The sequence below is a fragment of the Gymnoscopelus microlampas genome, assembly GCF_963454915.1.
Source record: "Gymnoscopelus microlampas genome assembly, chromosome: 10".
Taxonomy (NCBI): Eukaryota; Metazoa; Chordata; class Actinopteri; order Myctophiformes; family Myctophidae; genus Gymnoscopelus; species Gymnoscopelus microlampas.
The window spans coordinates 27,604,828-27,623,403 of record NC_139947.1 but is presented as its reverse complement, the minus strand read 5'-3'; the positions used below and the strand labels follow the sequence as shown (position 1 = coordinate 27,623,403).

General features: G+C 40.7%; 2 protein-coding genes across 3 annotated transcripts in view; both read left to right on the top strand.

Annotated features, from left to right (window-relative positions):
* The window catches only part of LOC311052811 (acylamino-acid-releasing enzyme-like), a 58,375-nt gene extending 46,975 nt beyond the window's left edge, over positions 1-11,400 (top strand). For both annotated transcript variants that reach the window (XM_084068022.1, XM_084068023.1), the window contains 6 exons: positions 3,454-3,534; positions 4,669-4,757; positions 4,985-5,175; positions 8,490-8,592; positions 8,710-8,816; positions 10,983-11,400. In XM_084068022.1, the coding sequence (XP_083924148.1) occupies positions 3,454-3,534; positions 4,669-4,757; positions 4,985-5,175; positions 8,490-8,592; positions 8,710-8,816; positions 10,983-11,091 (680 nt within the window). In that variant the 3' untranslated portion in view covers positions 11,092-11,400. The remainder of the gene's footprint in view (positions 1-3,453; positions 3,535-4,668; positions 4,758-4,984; positions 5,176-8,489; positions 8,593-8,709; positions 8,817-10,982) is intronic.
* A 732-nt stretch (positions 11,401-12,132) lies between these two features.
* On the top strand, positions 12,133-18,436 carry LOC311053893 (toll-like receptor 7). The gene is made up of 3 exons (XM_084069663.1): positions 12,133-12,265; positions 13,828-16,830; positions 17,719-18,436. Exons 1-3 carry the CDS (start codon positions 12,230-12,232, stop codon positions 17,923-17,925), a joined length of 3,246 nt encoding a protein of 1,081 aa, XP_083925789.1. The 5' UTR covers positions 12,133-12,229; the 3' UTR covers positions 17,926-18,436.
* Positions 18,437-18,576: the final 140 nt, after the last annotated feature.

Sequence of the window (18,576 nt, the reverse complement as noted above, 5' to 3'; positions counted from 1 at the left end):
CAAAATCTACAAAGTAACTAAAGTTTTCAAACACTTGCACATCGTGTGTGTGTGTGTGTGTGTGTGTGTGTGTGTGTGTGTGTGTGTGTGTGTGTGTGTGTGTGTGTGTGTGTGTGTGTGTGTGTGTGTGTGTGTGTGTGTGTGTGTGTGTGTGTGTGTGTGTGTGTGTGTGTGTGTGTGTGTCTGACTGTGCAGTGTGTGGGCACAGACAGACAGACAGACAGTAGGGGGAGGTAGGTAGCAGATAGCAAAACCGGTTATGTTAATGATATACTGTGTAGCCTACACTACAGTATTCCAAATAAGCTGAGGAACTCTGCTATCAGGTTCCCCTCCCCCCTACAGTACCTCTGTCCCCACCACACCGTGGAACCACACATTACTGCCGGACCCCCGGCAGTAACTCTGAGGACCCTCTAGGGGTCTCGGACCTCCTGTCGAAGACCCCTGATTTAACACTCTCTCTCTCTCTCTCTCTCTCTCTCTCTCTCTCTCTCTCTCTCTCTCTCTCTCTCTCTCTCTCTCTCTCTCTCTCTCTCTCTCTCTCTCTCTCTCTCTCTCTCTCTCTCTCTCTCTCTCTCTCTCTCTCTCTCTCTCTCTCTCTCTCTCTCTCTCTCTCTCTCTCTCTCTCTCTCTCTCTCTCTCTCTCTCTCTCCCCGCGGGCCGCGGGCTAATAAGTGTCAATTTGGAGGTCCTTCACATGAAAAAGTTTGAGGACCACTGCTCTATATCTCCCCCCCTTGCACTTTGGCTAATTAATATTGACTGTTGTAAGTGAAAAGGTTAAGAAATGTTCAAAAAGTTTACTTTATTGTTTCAGTTTCTGAGAGGCTGCAGCCAGTGTGTGCAGTTCAGATTTATGTTGTTCCTGTAAGGATAATTATTGTTCCAATTCCAAATATGGAATCTGTAGCAGCAAAATACTTAAAAAGATAAAAACTGTTTTCTATTGTTCCATTAAATTGGATTCAGTTCTAAAAGGCTAAAAACTGTACACGTCTTTTTTTTTGAGGGGGGGGGGCACGGGGAAAGTAATATAAAGTAATATGTAATATATTACTCTTGATTCCAAGTAATACGTTATATAATATTATTACTTTTCAAAGGAGTAATAAGTAATACAAGTAGGTAACATATTACTCTCCTAAGTAATATAGCCCAACACTGATTATAAAACATATACATTAACCACTTTAGCCCTATATTATACCACGGCCATTAGAAAATAGACGATCTACAAGCTCGTAGATCGGCTACTTTCAAACATTTCAGTACTTTTACTTTTGGTACTTTAAGTATATTTTGATGCCAATACTTTGTACTTTTACTCAAGTAACATTTTGAACACATGCCTTACTTACTTTTTTAAAATAAATTTTGATACCAAGCGCCATCTCGTGGCTGGACGGCCACACTACACTTTCTAATCATTTCAATGGGAGGTGCCAAGAATCTGTGGGCGTCAACTTTGAAAGGTACCTAAAGAAACCTTTGAAAACCTCTGATGTCCAATAGGTGGCCGTTTGAAGATCGTGCATGAATGAACAGGTGACCACTGTAGCACTATAGGTAGTGTTGCAGCTACCTAAGAGTGCCTCACGACCACAAGGTTGCTGGTTCAAGCCTCACTTGATGCACACTCATTTAAGTTGAATTGCAAAAAACATGACTCAATCTATTCCGTTTCCATGGCTCTCTCTCTCTCTCTCTTCAATCTATTCCGTTTCCATGTCTTTCTCTTCAATCTATTCCGTTTCCATGTCTCTCTCTCTGTCTCTTCGATCTATTCCGTTTCTATCTTCAATCTATTCCGTTTCGCTCTCTCTCTCTCTCTCTCTCTCTCTCTCTCTCTCTCTCTCTCTCTCTCTCTCTCTCTCTCTCTCTCTCTCTCTCTCTCTCTCTGAGGGTCGGCCATAGCTGAGTGGTTAGTGAGCCCGCCTAGGGAGCCAGAGGCTCTGGTTGCCCCAGGTACGATTCCAGGCGAGGTCAGCAAATGTGTCGATGACATGAAATTTGTCCCTGAGCAAGACTCTTAACCCCTAATTGCTCACAGGCCCTCATTGGAAACAAGACCGCAAGGACTTTCATGAACTGACCTGTTAAAGGAATTATCATTTCTCTTTCTCTCTCCTGGCCCCGTATTATCGCTGCTTGCAGCTATATTTTTTTATTGTATTACAGTTTTATTTTCCCCAAAAATTAGAAAGAAATAATTGAAAAAAACACAGTCCCCTCACGCATTAGAAAGACAATATCAGTCACCAGAACCAAGGACTGGTGTTTTCAATGAATCTATCATGATTAAAATGGAGTTTGAAGTTACCATGGGTTTGTATAGGAAGGGGGCGTGTCTGATAAAAATGTATATCATATATCTAAAAATACTGAATCAAGAAACTTAAAAACTGTCTGGGGTGCTCCCAAAAGCCTAAGTAGACGTTAAAATTAACCCAAACATGTTTGAAAGTGAAATATCCCTTTAAAGTTTCCTAAGCTAAAGCAGTATTGACCATACTGACTGTACATGCTAGAACTTACCCTGTGTGTTAGATTATTTAACTAAGATGTAACCATGTTAACAATCATAAAGAATTTTATTTTATGATAGTTCAGTGTTCAAGTATCATGTATTATGAAAATGGCAGTTTGTCTGTGTTTCTACACTGATTACTTGTTTCTACACTGATTTAATCAGTAAGTTGAGCTTGCTGTTGTTCAAATTGCTAAGAAGAAGGATAATTATTTTTGAATAGTTTTAATACACACTTTCTAGCTTTTTGTGGACTGGGGTAGTAACCTATAAATGAGCTTCCAACTACAACTTGGAGGCTTAATTGAATAACAAACTTGTAAATACAAACTGTTCATCTACAGCATACATGGGCAACTGGCGCCCCGGGGGCCACATGCGGCCCCCACCTTCACTTAATGCGGCCCGCAGGTTAATATCGGAATACTGATATATTATTGATTTCAGCTGTTACAATTCCAAACATGCAAACATGACCCACTTTAATTACTTCAGTCTATATTAGTAGCTAGCTAGACTAGTATTGAAATTCTATTGTCTTTTTTTATGTCCAATGTATTTGTATTTAAGTTCATAAAGTTAACATAAGTATAACTAAATGCATTTGAAATTAAATACAAATGTTACTTTTAAGGATTCCAATTCAAAAATAGACAAAGAAAATCTGGATTCCAATTAAAAAAAAAGACAAAATAGCAGATCTACAAGCTCAAAATGCGTCCACCGCGACGTGTTTTGAGCTTGTAGATCGGCTATTTTTGCTACTTTTGTGTGACATAGAATGCCGAAAAAAAGTCAAAATACGGCGAGACAGTATATGCAATGTGGCCCTCTGGAGTGAGTGTGGAAATATAGTGGCCCTCTCCATCATCAAAGTTGCCCACCCCTGATCTACAGTTTACATGTCTATTACTGTACTGTAGGTGGCCCTCATTCTGTGATCGTAGCAGACTGGCTCCTGTCCTCCTCTGTGCTGTGTAGGATGGGCTTTGCTATATTGATGGGTGAGTACACATATGGTCTCTGTCATATGTCCAAAACTGTTACTAGTATTAATAGTACTAGTAGTATCCGAGCTTGTGGATCTGCTACTTTAGATGCTTTTGTGTGACGCTGTAGTATGATCAAGTAGGACATTAATTTATGAAAAAACACGAAAAGTTAGAATATGGAGATAAGAGGTTTCTGCCCGACAGCAACGATTTCCATCATTATTTCCACATCGTTGTCCACTCTCTTTTAACCACCTTCACCTTCTATTTTTTGTTATGTTTGTATTACGTATTATGGTCTAATTTAGGCCGTAGTACATTATTTATTTAGATTATTTTTTTACCAGCCTTTCAGTCATTTCTTTCTATATTTAAGATATCTGCGCCGAGCAGTTTTTATTTACAAAGCCTAAATGGCAAACATAATTACAATTTTTGATTTATAAGTTCCACATGTTCAATGCCAAAAACACAATTTAATAATTAATCACATTTTCTTTGTATGACAATTAATCGTCAACTAAAATGTCATGATCATGACAGCCCTAAAAAGGCCAATACATTACGTACTCCTTCCGACGTCTGAAAATCCTCCGGTTCGGACAGGCTTTCTGAACTATATAGTCCAGAGAGTCAGGACATCTGGGGGTGCATGAGTTCCGAGGTAAAAGTTCTGAGACTGCATTTCCGAAGCTCGGAATGACGTCACTTTTGTAGTTATATCGCTTCCCTTTCCAAACAAAAGTTCGGACATGGGAAGGAGTATGTGTTGCACTTTAAGTTCAAGATTCCTTGTAATATAAGCTGCTTGGCCAGGTGTGAAAGCGGGCCTCTGACAGCCAGGGTCCTTTCATCCATTGATAGGATCAGACAGACTGCGTTTAAGTGGATGAGCAAGGCTCACTATCTCTGTCTGCAGTCAGTTGTGGCACTAGATGCTGGATGAGTGATGTGCTGCCGTTTGCTTCCAGCTGAACTCATTAAGTTGAAAAATGTTATATTATCATCTATTGCATTGGTCCCAGTGATAAAAAAAAATCTTTGTTTTCATTGCGTGGATAACTGTGGTGTTTCAGTGTTTTCATTGTGTGGATGACTGCGTTCTCTCTGTGTTTTTCATTGTGTGGATGACTGTTGTTGTTTCAGTGAACTACCGGGGCTCCCTCGGTTATGGCCAGGACAGCATCCTCTCCCTGCCTGGCAATGTGGGCACCCAGGACGTCAACGATGTTCAGGTGAGAACATGACAAAATGCACTAACACTGATATGATAGCCTTTTATGCTCAGTGTCAGTGTTACTCGTTTTTCTAAAACAAATTCAATATGTAACTTTGATTTTCGCCAAATATAATTTATGATATTAATAATAAGAAAAAAAAAATCATGTTGCATTCAATTAAGTATACTATACATTTACAGATAAACTTTCTCCTCCCTCCCCTCTGCCCCCTGTGTCACCAGTTTGCCGTAGAGAGCGTTCTGAAAGGCGGGGAATTTGACGAGCAGAAGGTGGCGGTCGCCGGGGGTTCCCACGGTGGTTTCCTGGCCTGTCACCTGATTGGCCAGTACCCAGGGTTCTATAAGGCGTGCGTGGCTCGCAACCCTGTCACCAACATGGCCTCCATGATCGGCAGCACAGATATCCCAGACTGGTACACACACACACACACACACTGAAGACCTGGAACGCATCTGTGTCACTTTAGATTTCTTTGGCTATTCAAAAATAGCAGATATACAAGCTCATAGCGCGGCACCGAGTGCCGCGCTATGAGCTTGTAGATCTGCTATTTTGGAAAAATCTTGAAAAAAATGTTTGTTTGTTTTTTTCAAAAAACTGTTAGGATTTTGAAAACATTTTAAAGAATCGCCTCAGGTCTTAATGGGTTGACAGGAAAACGGTCCTAGCAATGTCTATTTCTCAAATTCTATTAACTATACTTGTGGGGACATTTGGCCCTCACAAGTATAGTAATACACGCACATGCACGCACACGCGCTCACACACACGCACGCTCACACACTCTCACATACCCACTTCCCCATTACTTCACAGCCTCATATTGGAGGTTTTGAAGGGCTGACATTCTCCTTGATGACTGTAGGAGGGCGGGTGGCAGTTAAAAGATGACTTTCTGCTTCCATTCAGGGGAAATCAGGTCTTCAATAATGCACGTGTGGGACACATGGCACAAACCATACGCTTTGTGATCAAAAGAGTCAGAGACATTCATCACTTCACTATCCTTTCTGTGAACGGTTAACCACTTCCAAGCTGGTGTCCAGCAGTGCTAATTTTGTCGACTACAACTATGACGAAAAATGTTCATCGACTACCTTTTTTAAACTAAATAAAAACTAAGCTATGATGACTACAAGTAAGACTAATTATATCCACAATTTCGTCAACAAATAAAAGCTAGACTAAAATGTTAGTGAGGGACTAGTGGAGAAGAGATCCAGTAGAACTAAAAGACATGTCATTTTAAGTTTGGTTGCGCTCGGGTGTTGCGCTCTGAAAATAGCAGATCTACAAGCTCACAACGCGTCGCGCTGCGACGCGTTGTGAGCTTGTAGATCGGCTATTGTCAGCATGCAACCAAGAGCAAAATCAGCCATTACGACACCATCAAGGCACCACCAAAATACATTTTAGTCGATTAAATCAACTGTACATTTAGTCAACTATAATCTTATGATATTTAGTCGACTAAAACTAGACACAAACTAAAACATTTCAGATGACTAAAATATGATTAAAAATAAATGGAATTTTATTCAAAAGACTATGACTAAAACTAAATAAAAGAATTCTGTCAAAATCAACACTGGTGTCCAGGGTTGGAAGGTTTCCCCGTGTCTTGCAGCTCTTTAGTGAACAGAAAACACATTTTCAGGTTGGGACCCAATCAAGAGAGAGAACTCATACAGGATGGAAGATAAACAAGTGAAATTGGAAGTGACGAAAAAAGAGCAGAATTGTAATTAGAACGCTATACATTTTAACCCATTGAGACCTAGTCTGGGAGGCATTGCGTCGGAGCTTGGACAGCAGGGGCGCGGCCACTGCGTTGTGATTCAAATCAACAGCCAATGAAGAAAAGGGGGCGGGATCCACATGCAGTGGGTGTTGCATCTAAATAGGATCGACGGGAAGCAATTTCCCCTTGAGAAATTGCGGCCGCCATTGTTGTGTACTGCTGTTTGCCTCTCGTCGGACTTTTTAGACGAGTTGCACAGCTCTCAGACCGGTAAGAGGCGTGTCCGCTCAGATTCTGAGCGTAAGTTACATCCCGCCCACAAATACCAGGGCTCTGGCCCAGAAGTTCCTCGCCGAGAGCTGGCAAAAACTTCTGGGAACTCAGATTAATTGAGACCTGAAGCCGATTCTACATGTCTCCTAAATCTCAACAGTTTTCTGAAAAACGTATGTTTCTATATCAGTGGTGCTCAATCTTTTTCATGTCAAGGACCCCCAAAATTATATGTATTTGGCTGCGGACCCCCATCTCAAAATATTTTGATCCAGGGACCCCCAGAAGCAAAGATTTTACTTAAAAATGTTCGCTTTAAAAATATATATATTCAAAGATGTGCACACATTTTCACGATTTTTCAAAAATAGCAGACCTACAAGCTCATAGCGCGGCACTCGGTGCCGCGCTATGAGCTTGTATATCTGCTATTTTTGAATAGCCAAAGTGTAAAATAATGTTTTTTCAGCTCAAATCTAAAAATGACACGGAACGTTCCAGGTCTTAATGGGTTAAGCTGACGAAATGGGTTCTCTCTCTTGATTGGATGAAATTGGTAACCCGTCCTGAGAATGTTCAGTAGGGGTGGAAAATAAAATCGATTGATAGATTAATCGCGATTCTGATATGGACAATTATGAATCTATTCATAAATGTGAAAAATCAAAGATTTTTTCCCCCCGTTATATCGCCAATTGCACAGAGCAGCAGCCATATTTTGGTTGGTTATCAGAATATTGAGAAGCCTTTGTTATAAGTCAGTATTATTTTACAAAAAAGGACAAAAGGAGTTTATTTTCTTGTTGGTTGTCTGCAATTGTTGATGTTGGCAAATATAACCTTCCAGCTGACAGTAACACACATCTCTTCCATTAGTTTTTATTATCAATAAAAGATAATGGAAGTAAAATAAACCGCAATGCATCGCTAATCGCAATATAATCGAATCGTAGCCCTCTGAATCGGAATCGAATTGAATCGTCAGGTACGTAGCGATTTCCGCCCCTAATGTTCAGTCTATTCTGTTTACTAAAGAGCTAGAGAGATGGGGAGACACTCGTTACTGAAGAAGATCTCTACAGCAATGATTACTACCCGAATACAGAGCTTTAAAGGAGCTACACCATGAATTTAAAAAATAATAATAATATTTAATATCATATTGTTTGTGTCCCTCAAACGTTTTTCAAAAGGTTTGAGCCTAAATCAAGCCTCAGATATACTCATTCCAACTAACTTCTCTCTGGCTTATAAAGCACTTTCACCTGCAATACCACATTGTCCTGTTTGGCACGGGGCGCTATTGAGCCAGTTTTTATGCATGTTAAGTCCTGGTTCTGTGTGGAAAAAGTAAAAAAAAAAAGAAGAAAACATTTTTAAAAAATTAAAATAAAATAAAAACTTTTTTTTTTTTTGGTTAGAACTGAAAAACGGGAGGAATTGTTCCCAGACGTGACGTAGGCAGGGGGAACAAATCTGACAGACTGTTTTCAGACCAATTTACATAAAAAACACAGATAGCCTATGAAAGCCTGCATGCTCAAAGTCGGGTATTTGTTGGAACAGAAGAGAGGTGGGGGAGACCAAAAACACACAAAAATGAAGAAAAAGTTAAAATTCATGGTGTAGCCCCTTTAACCTTTCAACAAAAACCTTTTTGTTTTAACCAAAAAAATATCACTTACATTCCCTGTAACTGTGGTTTTCTCCAGGTGTATGGTGGAGGCTGGGTATGAATACACTACAGACTGCCTTCCTCAGCCTGCTGTCTGGGAACAGATGCTGCACAAATCTCCCATTAGACACATCGCTCAGGTTTGTGTGGATTCACGTTCACGACGTTTGTCGCAAGCATCCATACTGATACATGTCCGTCCACCATAGCAATCAAACATGACCTCCGTCTCTCTCTCTTATCTCTCGGTTTCCCAGGTGAAGACTCCAGTACTGCTCATGTTGGGGGAAGAGGACAAGCGTGTGCCCAACAAGCAGGGCATTGAGTACTACAGGGCTCTCAAAGCACTGCAGGTCCCCGTGCGGTGAGTAGCAAAGTGGCTGCGTTGTGTAGTAGGTCATTGGTTCTCAAAGTGGGGTCTGGGGACCACCAGGGGTCCTTGAGGGAGTTCCAGGGGGTCCCCAGCTAAATGATAGATTAGGCACCAAATGGACCCTTATGGGTCTGTAACTCTGAGAGTGTACAAATGGAACCAAATGGACCCTAAACTCTGAGAGTGTACAAATGGAACCAAATGGACCCTAAACTCTGAGAGTGTACAAATGGAAACTCTGAGAGTGTACAAATGGAACCAAATGGACCCTAACGGGTCCATTTGGTTCCATTTGTACACTCTCAGAGTTACATTTACATTGATTTTACAATATAAATTGCGGTCCAAGTGATAGAAATGCCATTAAATGGGGGTCTGTAGCCCTAATGCATGTTAAACTGGGGGTCCTTGACATGAAAAAGTTTGAGAACCACTGGTGTAGGTGACAGTGGTTCTCAAAACGATGTCAACATGTGCCTTTGGATACAAAAAAGTTAGCATTTTATTGTTTTAATTTACTATATCATTACCTGATAGATATTTGTTGCTGTCCGGCAGAAACCAGCTAACTCCATTTTGACGCTTATGCATTTTTTTCCATAAATCAGTGCTATTGAACAACCTTTACGTCTGTGTGTTGGTAAAAACAATATTGAACCAATGAAAAGTATTAAAAAGCGCTTCTGACAAAACCGGCTAACTCCATTGGATCCTCAAACTTTCTGCTAAATCAGCTATAACTCCACCAAAGGGGGGTGGAGTTAGCTGGCTCCACCCCCTTTTGACCTCCAACCTCATTGTGAGCTTGGAGGTCCATTCTGCTGTTCTTATCAATGATGAACAAAAACTCCTTTTCTTCTCCATTTTGGAGTTAGCTGGTTTCTGCCGGACAGCAGAGATATATTACACTTTCAAGCTGGCGTCCCTGCTTAAGGCATGTCATTATAAGTGAAAATGTAATTATTATTATTATTAAAAAAATCTAAAATAGCTACAATAGCCGAGCATGTAGATCGTCTATTTTCACCATGAATGCAGGTGTGCCTTGAGATTTAGACTTGCCCATTGGTGTAGCTTTGTGCACAAACGGGTGGGAACCACTGTTGTACTGTAGGTTGTGTAAGGTGGAACGCAGGGATTCTCATAGGACAGGGTCCTTTGAGACCCTGTCTCAAAGGAGACAGGAGACCTTGGAGACCTTGTTAAGTGACCTTGGAGACCTTGGAGACCGCAGGGGTCCCCAAGGACCCCTGGGGGGGACTTCCCCCTGGTCCCCCTCAAGGACCAGGGGTCCTTAAGGGGGTTCCCAGGAAAATGTGTTAATATAGCATCAAAACCAGTTTGACACTTTTTTTTTTAATACTTCGGCTAGCATTGTGAGCTTCTACTGTAAATCGGGCTACTTTTGAAAGACATTGAAAGATCTTGAAAACGTTTGAAATTCGGGAGATTATTTTGAAATGATTTAACACAAATCTTCTCTGCTGGGGTGCCCTGGCACTAGTGTTGATTTTTACAGCAAATTTTGATTTAGTTTTAGTCATAGTCTTTTGAATCAAATTCCATTTATTTTGAGGCATATTTTTTTTCATCTGAAATGTTTTAGTTTGTGTCTTGTTTTAGTCGACTAAATATCATAAGATTACAGTCGGCTAAATCTACATTTGATTTAGTCGACTAAAATGGCTGATTTTACACTCGGTTGCAAGCTGAAAATAGCCGATCTACAAGCTGCGACGCGTTGTGAGCTTGTAGATCTGCTATTTTCAGAGCGTAACACCAAACATAAAATGACTTGTCTTCTACTGGATCTCTTCTCCACTAGTCCCTCACTAACATTTTAGTCTAGTTTTTATTTGTTGGCGAAATTGTCAATATATTTACTCTTAGTTTTAGTCATCGTAGCTTAGTTTTTGTTACATTTTTATTTCGTTTTCGTCAGTGAAAAAAGGTAGTCGACTAACATTTTTCGTCATAGTTTTAGACGACGAAATCAACACTGCCTGGCACAATCTTTCAGAAGGGTCTCCGAGGCCAAATATGTATCAATTTCCTCGGTCCTTAACGTGAAAAAGTGTGAGAACCACTGGTGTAAAACGGGCCTTTCTCCTTTTTGTGTTCCGTTTCCTCATGCACCGCATCATGTGTGTTGTGCAGGTTGCTGTGGTACCCAGGGAACAACCACTCCCTGTCCAAGGTGGACGCCGAGTCAGATGGCTTCATGAACATCGCTCTGTGGATGACTCAGCACCTGTGTCAGGGATGATGGCACCCTGCTAAATGCTAGCGTGCTAGAGCGGCCCGTTGATATAGCAGGGTAACACAACAAGGCGCTATGTGAGAGACCTCGTGCTTACCCAGTGTGTGTGAAGTTCAAGCCAAAGCCACAGAAAGTTAATCATAAAAACACACTTCCTGTAAAACCAATATACTTCTGTTATTTCCTATGAAATACATCTTTTTAAGACACTGTTTTTGCTATTCTTTTTCTATACTCAATTATCCTTCTGACAGTGCAGTAATGGACAAGGTCATGGTTCAATACAGTTAATTCAATAAACTATGTTCTCTTAAAGTACTTGTGTCATTTTTGGGCTTACTCCCCGCAATTTTCTCTATTAAAGGTAGGGTAAGTGATACTTTTAAAGTACTATATTCTGATAGTAATCATTGCTACAGAGCATCTGTTCGATCACAGGGGTCTCTCCAGCTCTTTAGTAAACAGAATATAGTACATTTTCAGGTAGGTGACAAATTTTAAGCCAATCAGGAGAGGGCACTGAAAATACATTTTCTGTTTAATAAAGAGCTGGAGAGACATGGGAGACACCTTTTACTGAACAAACACTCTATAGCAATGAGTACTATCAGAATATAGAGCTATGTAACACTTATTTTAACCAAAGTAAATCACTTACCCTACCTTTACTCATTTTGCATGAGTGAGTAGCACCAATAACATTGGTTTTCAAAATGCAACATGAAATCGGATGCTGTGACAGATATTTATTTGGTTAAAATAAAAGACGTATTGGTATCCTGACCTGAAAGAGACCCCTGTTACTGAAAAAGCCCTCTGCAACATGGGTCTTCAACAGGGGGTCCGGGACCCCTAGACTAGAGGGTCCTCAGAGCTAGGACAGAGGGGGCCGCTAAGTGGTTGGATAATTGGTCATTTGACAAATGATCACATGTAATTGCTTGTGAAACTTCTACAGAACTGGCTTTCATTTTTAATCACACGACCAGCATCTGGAGGATGTATGATGTGATAGTTTCAGTTCTCCATGCTCATATTGTGCTCGAGCCTTGTCGTTATTCAGCAGACTAGAATCTGACTGGCTGCAATAGTTTGCCTCAGTCTGTCCTCAACTGGATCACTGCACGTTTCTGCTGGCTCCTCAATGCAATTCTGGAAGATTAGTCCAGTACCTCATAAAGTAAGTACAATAGTAAACCATTCTATCTTTTATGTAGGGAATCAGCCCTTGGTGGTTCTGATTTGACTTCTGAGTCCACTGTTTTAGTCACTTTAGTCACTAGATCATGGTCTCCGCCAGGCCGAAAGAGACTGTTTTGCACCCTGTCCGTCCGTATGTCCGTCTGTGTGTCTGTGTCCGTCTGTGAACAGCTCATCTCTGGCACCGTTGGCTTGATCGCAGCGAAACTGCACACACACTCCCTGGATGCCAGAGCAGAACGTCTGCCCCAAGTTTTTCGCATGGGCCTGTTATAGCGCCACAACGATTTTTGCAAAACTTATTTTTTTTACAGTACAGATTTTGTCCAAACATCAATCGGTACACAGTATGTCTAATAATCATTAAACGAAACGGGTCTTTCAGATTTTTCATATGAGCCTGATTGGCCAAGATTGGCATTCCAAAGTTTGCAGAAGTGCTCCGTTTTTAACAAAATGCCTCAAATCATGAACACAGCATGCGATTTCCGTGAAATATTGCACGCACATTCCCACTAGGCCGAGGAAGAAATTCTGCTTGAAAATGTTAAAATCAGCCTTATGATGGCGCTATGACATGCCGATCCGTGTTTTTACCTATAACTGCTCCGATCTGTGTAAAACTTTGTATGCGCACTCCCTAAACGTTTGCCCTGCATTTATCACATCTGCCTTTTATAGCGCCACCAGGAGGCCGACTTATGTAAAAAAAATGATTTATATCACTCCTTCAGATTTTATAAAAAACGCAAATCGGTACACATGATCTCTATAGTCAATTGATCAGGACGGATCTGTTTGATTTTTCATATTCCATCCTGATTGGCTAAGATTGACATCTAAAGTTTGCGGGAGTGGCCCATTTTCAACAAAATGCCGCAAATCATGAACGCAGCGTCCAATTGCGATGAAACTTTGCACGCTCATTCGCACTACATTTTGGAACAAATGCCACCCTTTTAACATTGCCCTATCATAGCGTCACCAGGAGGCCGATTTTTGCAAAACTTTAAAAAAAAAAATATTACTCCTACAAATGTATTCCAAACATCACGAAAATCGGTACACATTATCTTTATAGGCAAGTGATCAAGACGGATCCGTCCGATTATTCACATTCCATCCTGATTATGAATTCCGAACATTGCTGGCCCACAATAACCTACCTGACCTGGCGGAGACCTGTGCTCCGAGGAGCACATTTTATAATGTTTAGTTCTAATGTATTTACCAAATTTACTGGGAAAATGTTAAATGCAACATTCTTGCATTTCAAGACACATTAAAAGTTCATTGCATAAAAACTTCTAATGAAGTCGAGAAAGATTTACTGGCAAGTCTGTGAAAATATATTGTTCCATGTAGACATTTAGGGTGGTATGTAATGAATAATAAAGGCCTGCATGATTGAGGCAAAAGTACAATGCTTATTGTACTGACAATACAATATAACAGGAATTATATAAGTACATTATAATACTATTGTAATACCTACATTATATATTTTTTTAATATCTAAAGTGTTGTCCAATTTCTTTTCAGATCATGTGGCAAAATGTCATATTCATACTTTGTCAACTGCCATCATTTGTGGGAGCAAGATTTCCCATCTTTTTCCCTTGTGACAGTGATGTTAACTTGACTACAGTAGACTGCTCTCACCGTCCGCTCATTAACATTCCTCACATAAGGAATGTAACACTGTCTAACACTGTCGTGTCATTGAACTTAGGTCAGACAAAGATCACGAAAGTTGGTCGGAATGCTTTCTCAGGTGTCCCGAACCTTACGATTTTGAAGATAATGTGGAACTGCATGCCAGTTGGCTTGCGAACTTCGGACAATAGCTATTGCAAAATGGACATCCACCATGATGCCTTCAAGGGCCTGGACAAGCTCGAGTCTCTCAATCTGTCAGGAAACAGCCTCACTTCTCTACCCTGGTTACCCAAAAGCCTAAAAACTTTGGATCTGGAGAGGAACCACATCTTCAATATAGAACACCCTTTTAACACGCCACATCTACAGCAGCTCTTTCTTACCATGAACTGCTTTTATGCAAACCCTTGTAATCAGTCTTTCCACATCCACGAGGATGTTTTTAGGGAGCTTACTGAACTCCAAAATCTTACTCTAGGATACAACAATTTGACATCAGTCCCTACAGGGCTGCCACCATCGCTGATCACACTGGATTTAAGAGAGAATACCATCACTGAGATCTTGGATGGTGCTTTTGCCAACCTCACGTGTGTTAAAAGGCTAATTTTAGAATGGAATTGCCAGCGTTGTGACCATGCTGCCAGGATATGCATTCCCTGCCCAAATCATGACGCCCTCAAACTCCACCCAAACTCTCTCAATATTACGAACAGCTCTATTGAATACCTAAGTTTGAGAGGAAACTCACTGAACACATTTCCAGAGGGCCTCTTCAAACATTTGAAACGGTTACAAAGATTGGACCTCTCTGACAACTTCCTAATTGATGCCATCGAAAATGGCACCTTCTTCTCTGAGCTCAAGAACCTGACTTGGATTAGCCTTATTTACAACTATGAACCAAATAAAACACAAAAAGAACTAACATTATCACAAGATCTTGGAAACCTCTCTGAGCTTAGATATCTCCTCCTCAGTGGGAACTTTTTCCTCACACTTTCAAGTCAAAGCCTAGAAGTTCTGTCCAAGCTTCGAAATCTAGAGTCACTGGAGCTGCGAATGAACTTCATCAATTCTATTAACATGAGCGCTTTGAAACAGCTGCCTGCCCTTACCAAAGTTGACCTCTCCCAGAACATACTGACCTTCTTCCCACGTTGTTCTTATCTGTCCTCTAAATATCCATCACAGCAGAGCTCTCAAAATCAGAATTGGCATACATTTCGTGATTTCACTGACCCTCCCCTAATTCCTATGGATCGAAAGGATGCCAAAAGTGACATGTGGGAACCAACTGAAACTAATGTACTGTGTAACAGTGACAGTGTGTTGCACAAAACAATATGGAACTTCAAAAACTGTTTCTGCCAAAGGAATTTAACATATTATGACCTCTCTCAAAATGACATTCTTTCCCTTAACAAAGCTGTATTTGTGGGTATGGAAAATGCTGTTTGTTTAGATCTGTCCTACAATTACATGAGCCAAGCATTGCGGAAAGGACCATTTAGTAACATGAAAAACTTGGTTTATCTTAATATGGCCTATAATAGAATCGACCTTTACTACCCTGACGCTTTCAATGAGCTCCACACTACTCTAAAGGTACTGGACCTCAGTAACAATGACTTCCATTTCCAATTAAAGGGCATGGGTCATAGCTTTGGGTTCCTCCAAAATCTCGCTCACTTGGAAGTCCTAAGCCTGGCAAACAATGGCATTGGAGTAAGAATAAATCAAAATATAAGCAGCGACTCTCTTAAGTACCTCTACTTCTCTGGCAATCACCTCAACCTCATGTGGGGCCCTGGCAACAAGGAGTACATTCATTTCTTCCAAAACCTTGTTAGCTTAATCTACCTGGACATATCTCAGAATGAGCTTAGCTCCGTCTCAGAAGAGGTGGTCTGTAACCTACCGAAAAGCATTCAGACACTCAGCATCAGCAACAACAAATTGAGCTACTTCGCCTGGCGGAACATCACAGTACTCAGCAAACTACGCCACCTCAACCTCAGTGGAAACTACCTTGATAATTTGCCTAATGCAAATCTGGACCAATTAGAATTTGGACCAGATTTTACTCTCCTGGACCTCAGTCACAATCAGTTTAGCACTCTCCCTGATGACTTCTTCAGCAAGGCCAAAACCCTGCAATCTCTCTATATCAGCCACAACTATATCAAACAGCTAGACCAGCAGGTGCTTCCCTCCTTGTTGAGAAATGGCAGTGCCCTTCAGAAGCTCGCCCTGCATGCCAACCCATTTGAATGTAACTGTGATGCTTCCAGTTTAGCAGACTTCCTGTGGTCCAGTCCTGTAGACATTCCCTATCTCACTACAAAAGTCCTCTGTGAGTTCCCAGAATCCATGCAGAGAAGCAGTGTCCTGTCCATCGACCACCGCTCCTGCCAAGAGATCTACGGCAGCATTGCGTTCCTCTTCACGTCCTTCTTGGCTGTGACATGTACGGTTTTCCCCCTGTTGAAGCACCTCTATGGCTGGGATCTATGGTATGGCTTACAGGTGCTGTGGGCAGGATATAAAGGCTACTCCCAGCTGCCTGGAAGTGACCTTCAGAAACAATATGATGCCTTCATTATGTTTGACACCGAGAACCCAGCTGTGAGGGACTGGGTTTATAACGAGTTTATCGTCCAAATGGAGACTGTAGGTCATAGGAGATTCTGCCTCTGTCTGGAAGAAAGGGACTGGATACCTGGGGTTTCCTGTATTGAGAACCTCCACAATGCTGTGTATAGCAGTGTGAAGACAGTGTTTGTGCTTTCCAGCGGCGGGAGTAATGCACATGGCGGTGAAGCAGTGAATGGGGTGATACGCCAGGCTTTCTTCATGGTTCAGCAGAGGCTTCTGGATGAGAAGGTTTGTAATAAATGAACTTTGCTATTCTTTATACCCCCAGGGCCCATTGAGCGGTTTCCAGGAGCTCCCCAGCAAAATGAGCTAAAGGGTTATTTCACTTTAAAACACTTGTGGAGTTATTTTAACATCTACTGTGGCTTTTGTGTGCACCCCAGAACGTTTTAAAGTTGCTTGATTCAATATTTGAATACATCTAATACATCTAAACTGTTTATACACCCATTGAAGTTCAAACTCCATTTTAACCATGTTAGACTCATTGAAAACACATGTCCCTGCTTCTGTTGACTGATATTGTCCTTCTAATGTGTGAGGGGGCTGTGTTTTTCAGTTTTTCATGAATGTTTAACAAAAATAATCACAAAAAAACAAAAAGTAATTTAAAACACACAGCCCCCTCACTGATTACAAGGACAAAATCAGTCACCAGAACCAGGAACGTGTGTTTTCAATGGATCTATATAGGAGGGGGGCGTGGCTGATAACAGTACTATCAAATGTCTAAATATTGATCCAAGCAACTTAAAAACAGTTTGGGCTGCGCACAAAAGCACGAGTAGACATTAAAGTGATCCCAGAAGTGTTTTTTATAGTGAAATACACATTTTAATATATCAAAATCAACAAAATAGCCAATCTATTAGCATACAAAGTTATGAGCTTGTAGATCAGCTATTTTCAAAGAATTTTGAAAACGTGAAAATGTAATTCTGAACAAACATTTGAACACAAATCTTATTTTTATTTTTTCGATTTCTGCAGCCAAATGCATATCAGTTTAGGGGTCCTTAACATGAAAATGGTTGAGAATCAGTGCTTTATTAATTTTTTTAGTGAATACACCTACAGTATGCCCCCCTTTTTCTTTTTTCTTTTTTTTTTAACAAGATGGACGTGGCAGTACTGGTTCTGCTGGACGAGACATTTCCCAAGATGAAGTACCTTCAACTGAGGAAGCGGCTGTGCAGAAAGTCAGTGCTGTCCTGGCCCAGAAACCCCAGGGCCCAACCTCTGTTCTGGACCAGAATGAGAATGGCCCTGTCGTTAGATAACCTGCGATTCTATGACAGCAAGATGAGTGAAAGTTTCATATAACTTAGCTTAGCATACATCCCTGACATGCAAAAGTGGACAATTTATATTTATAACGTGATTTACCTATTTTAACTGACTCTCAATTATAACTGCTTTGTAATTCAATCTAATATTTAATTGAATTTTTAAATGCCTGAATGTTTATATGATTTCTCTCTGGTTGTTGTTGATTCCAAACTGTCACTTTCACTGGCCAGGGTCATTTACACTAGTGTATGCATTGACTGAACAACGCATCTGTTGAAAATTATATAGTCTCATCTAGAAAGGTTTTATGATTATGGTGGCTACAGGTATAATGTGGAAGATGATGATTTATGTATGTCTCTTAGTTTGTTTGTAATATGGTTAAATGTTGTCGTCGAGTTATGTATAGTTTTTTGTAAAATGGTAATTTGTGAACATTTTAAATAAAATTACAATCAAATATGCCTATATATTTAGTTGAACTAATGTAATTCCATAGGAGTAACGCTAGAAGATAATGGACGTATTATGTGATGAAATTGTATTAGAAAATAAATATCCATCTCTACTAATGTGTCACAGAATCTCACAGTTTCACTTCCCCTTGTGGGGAAGTGAAATCTCAGTCATTGCTCAACAGCGCAGTGGCAGACTGTCTGTGGCAAGAACAAAGGGCACAAGCAC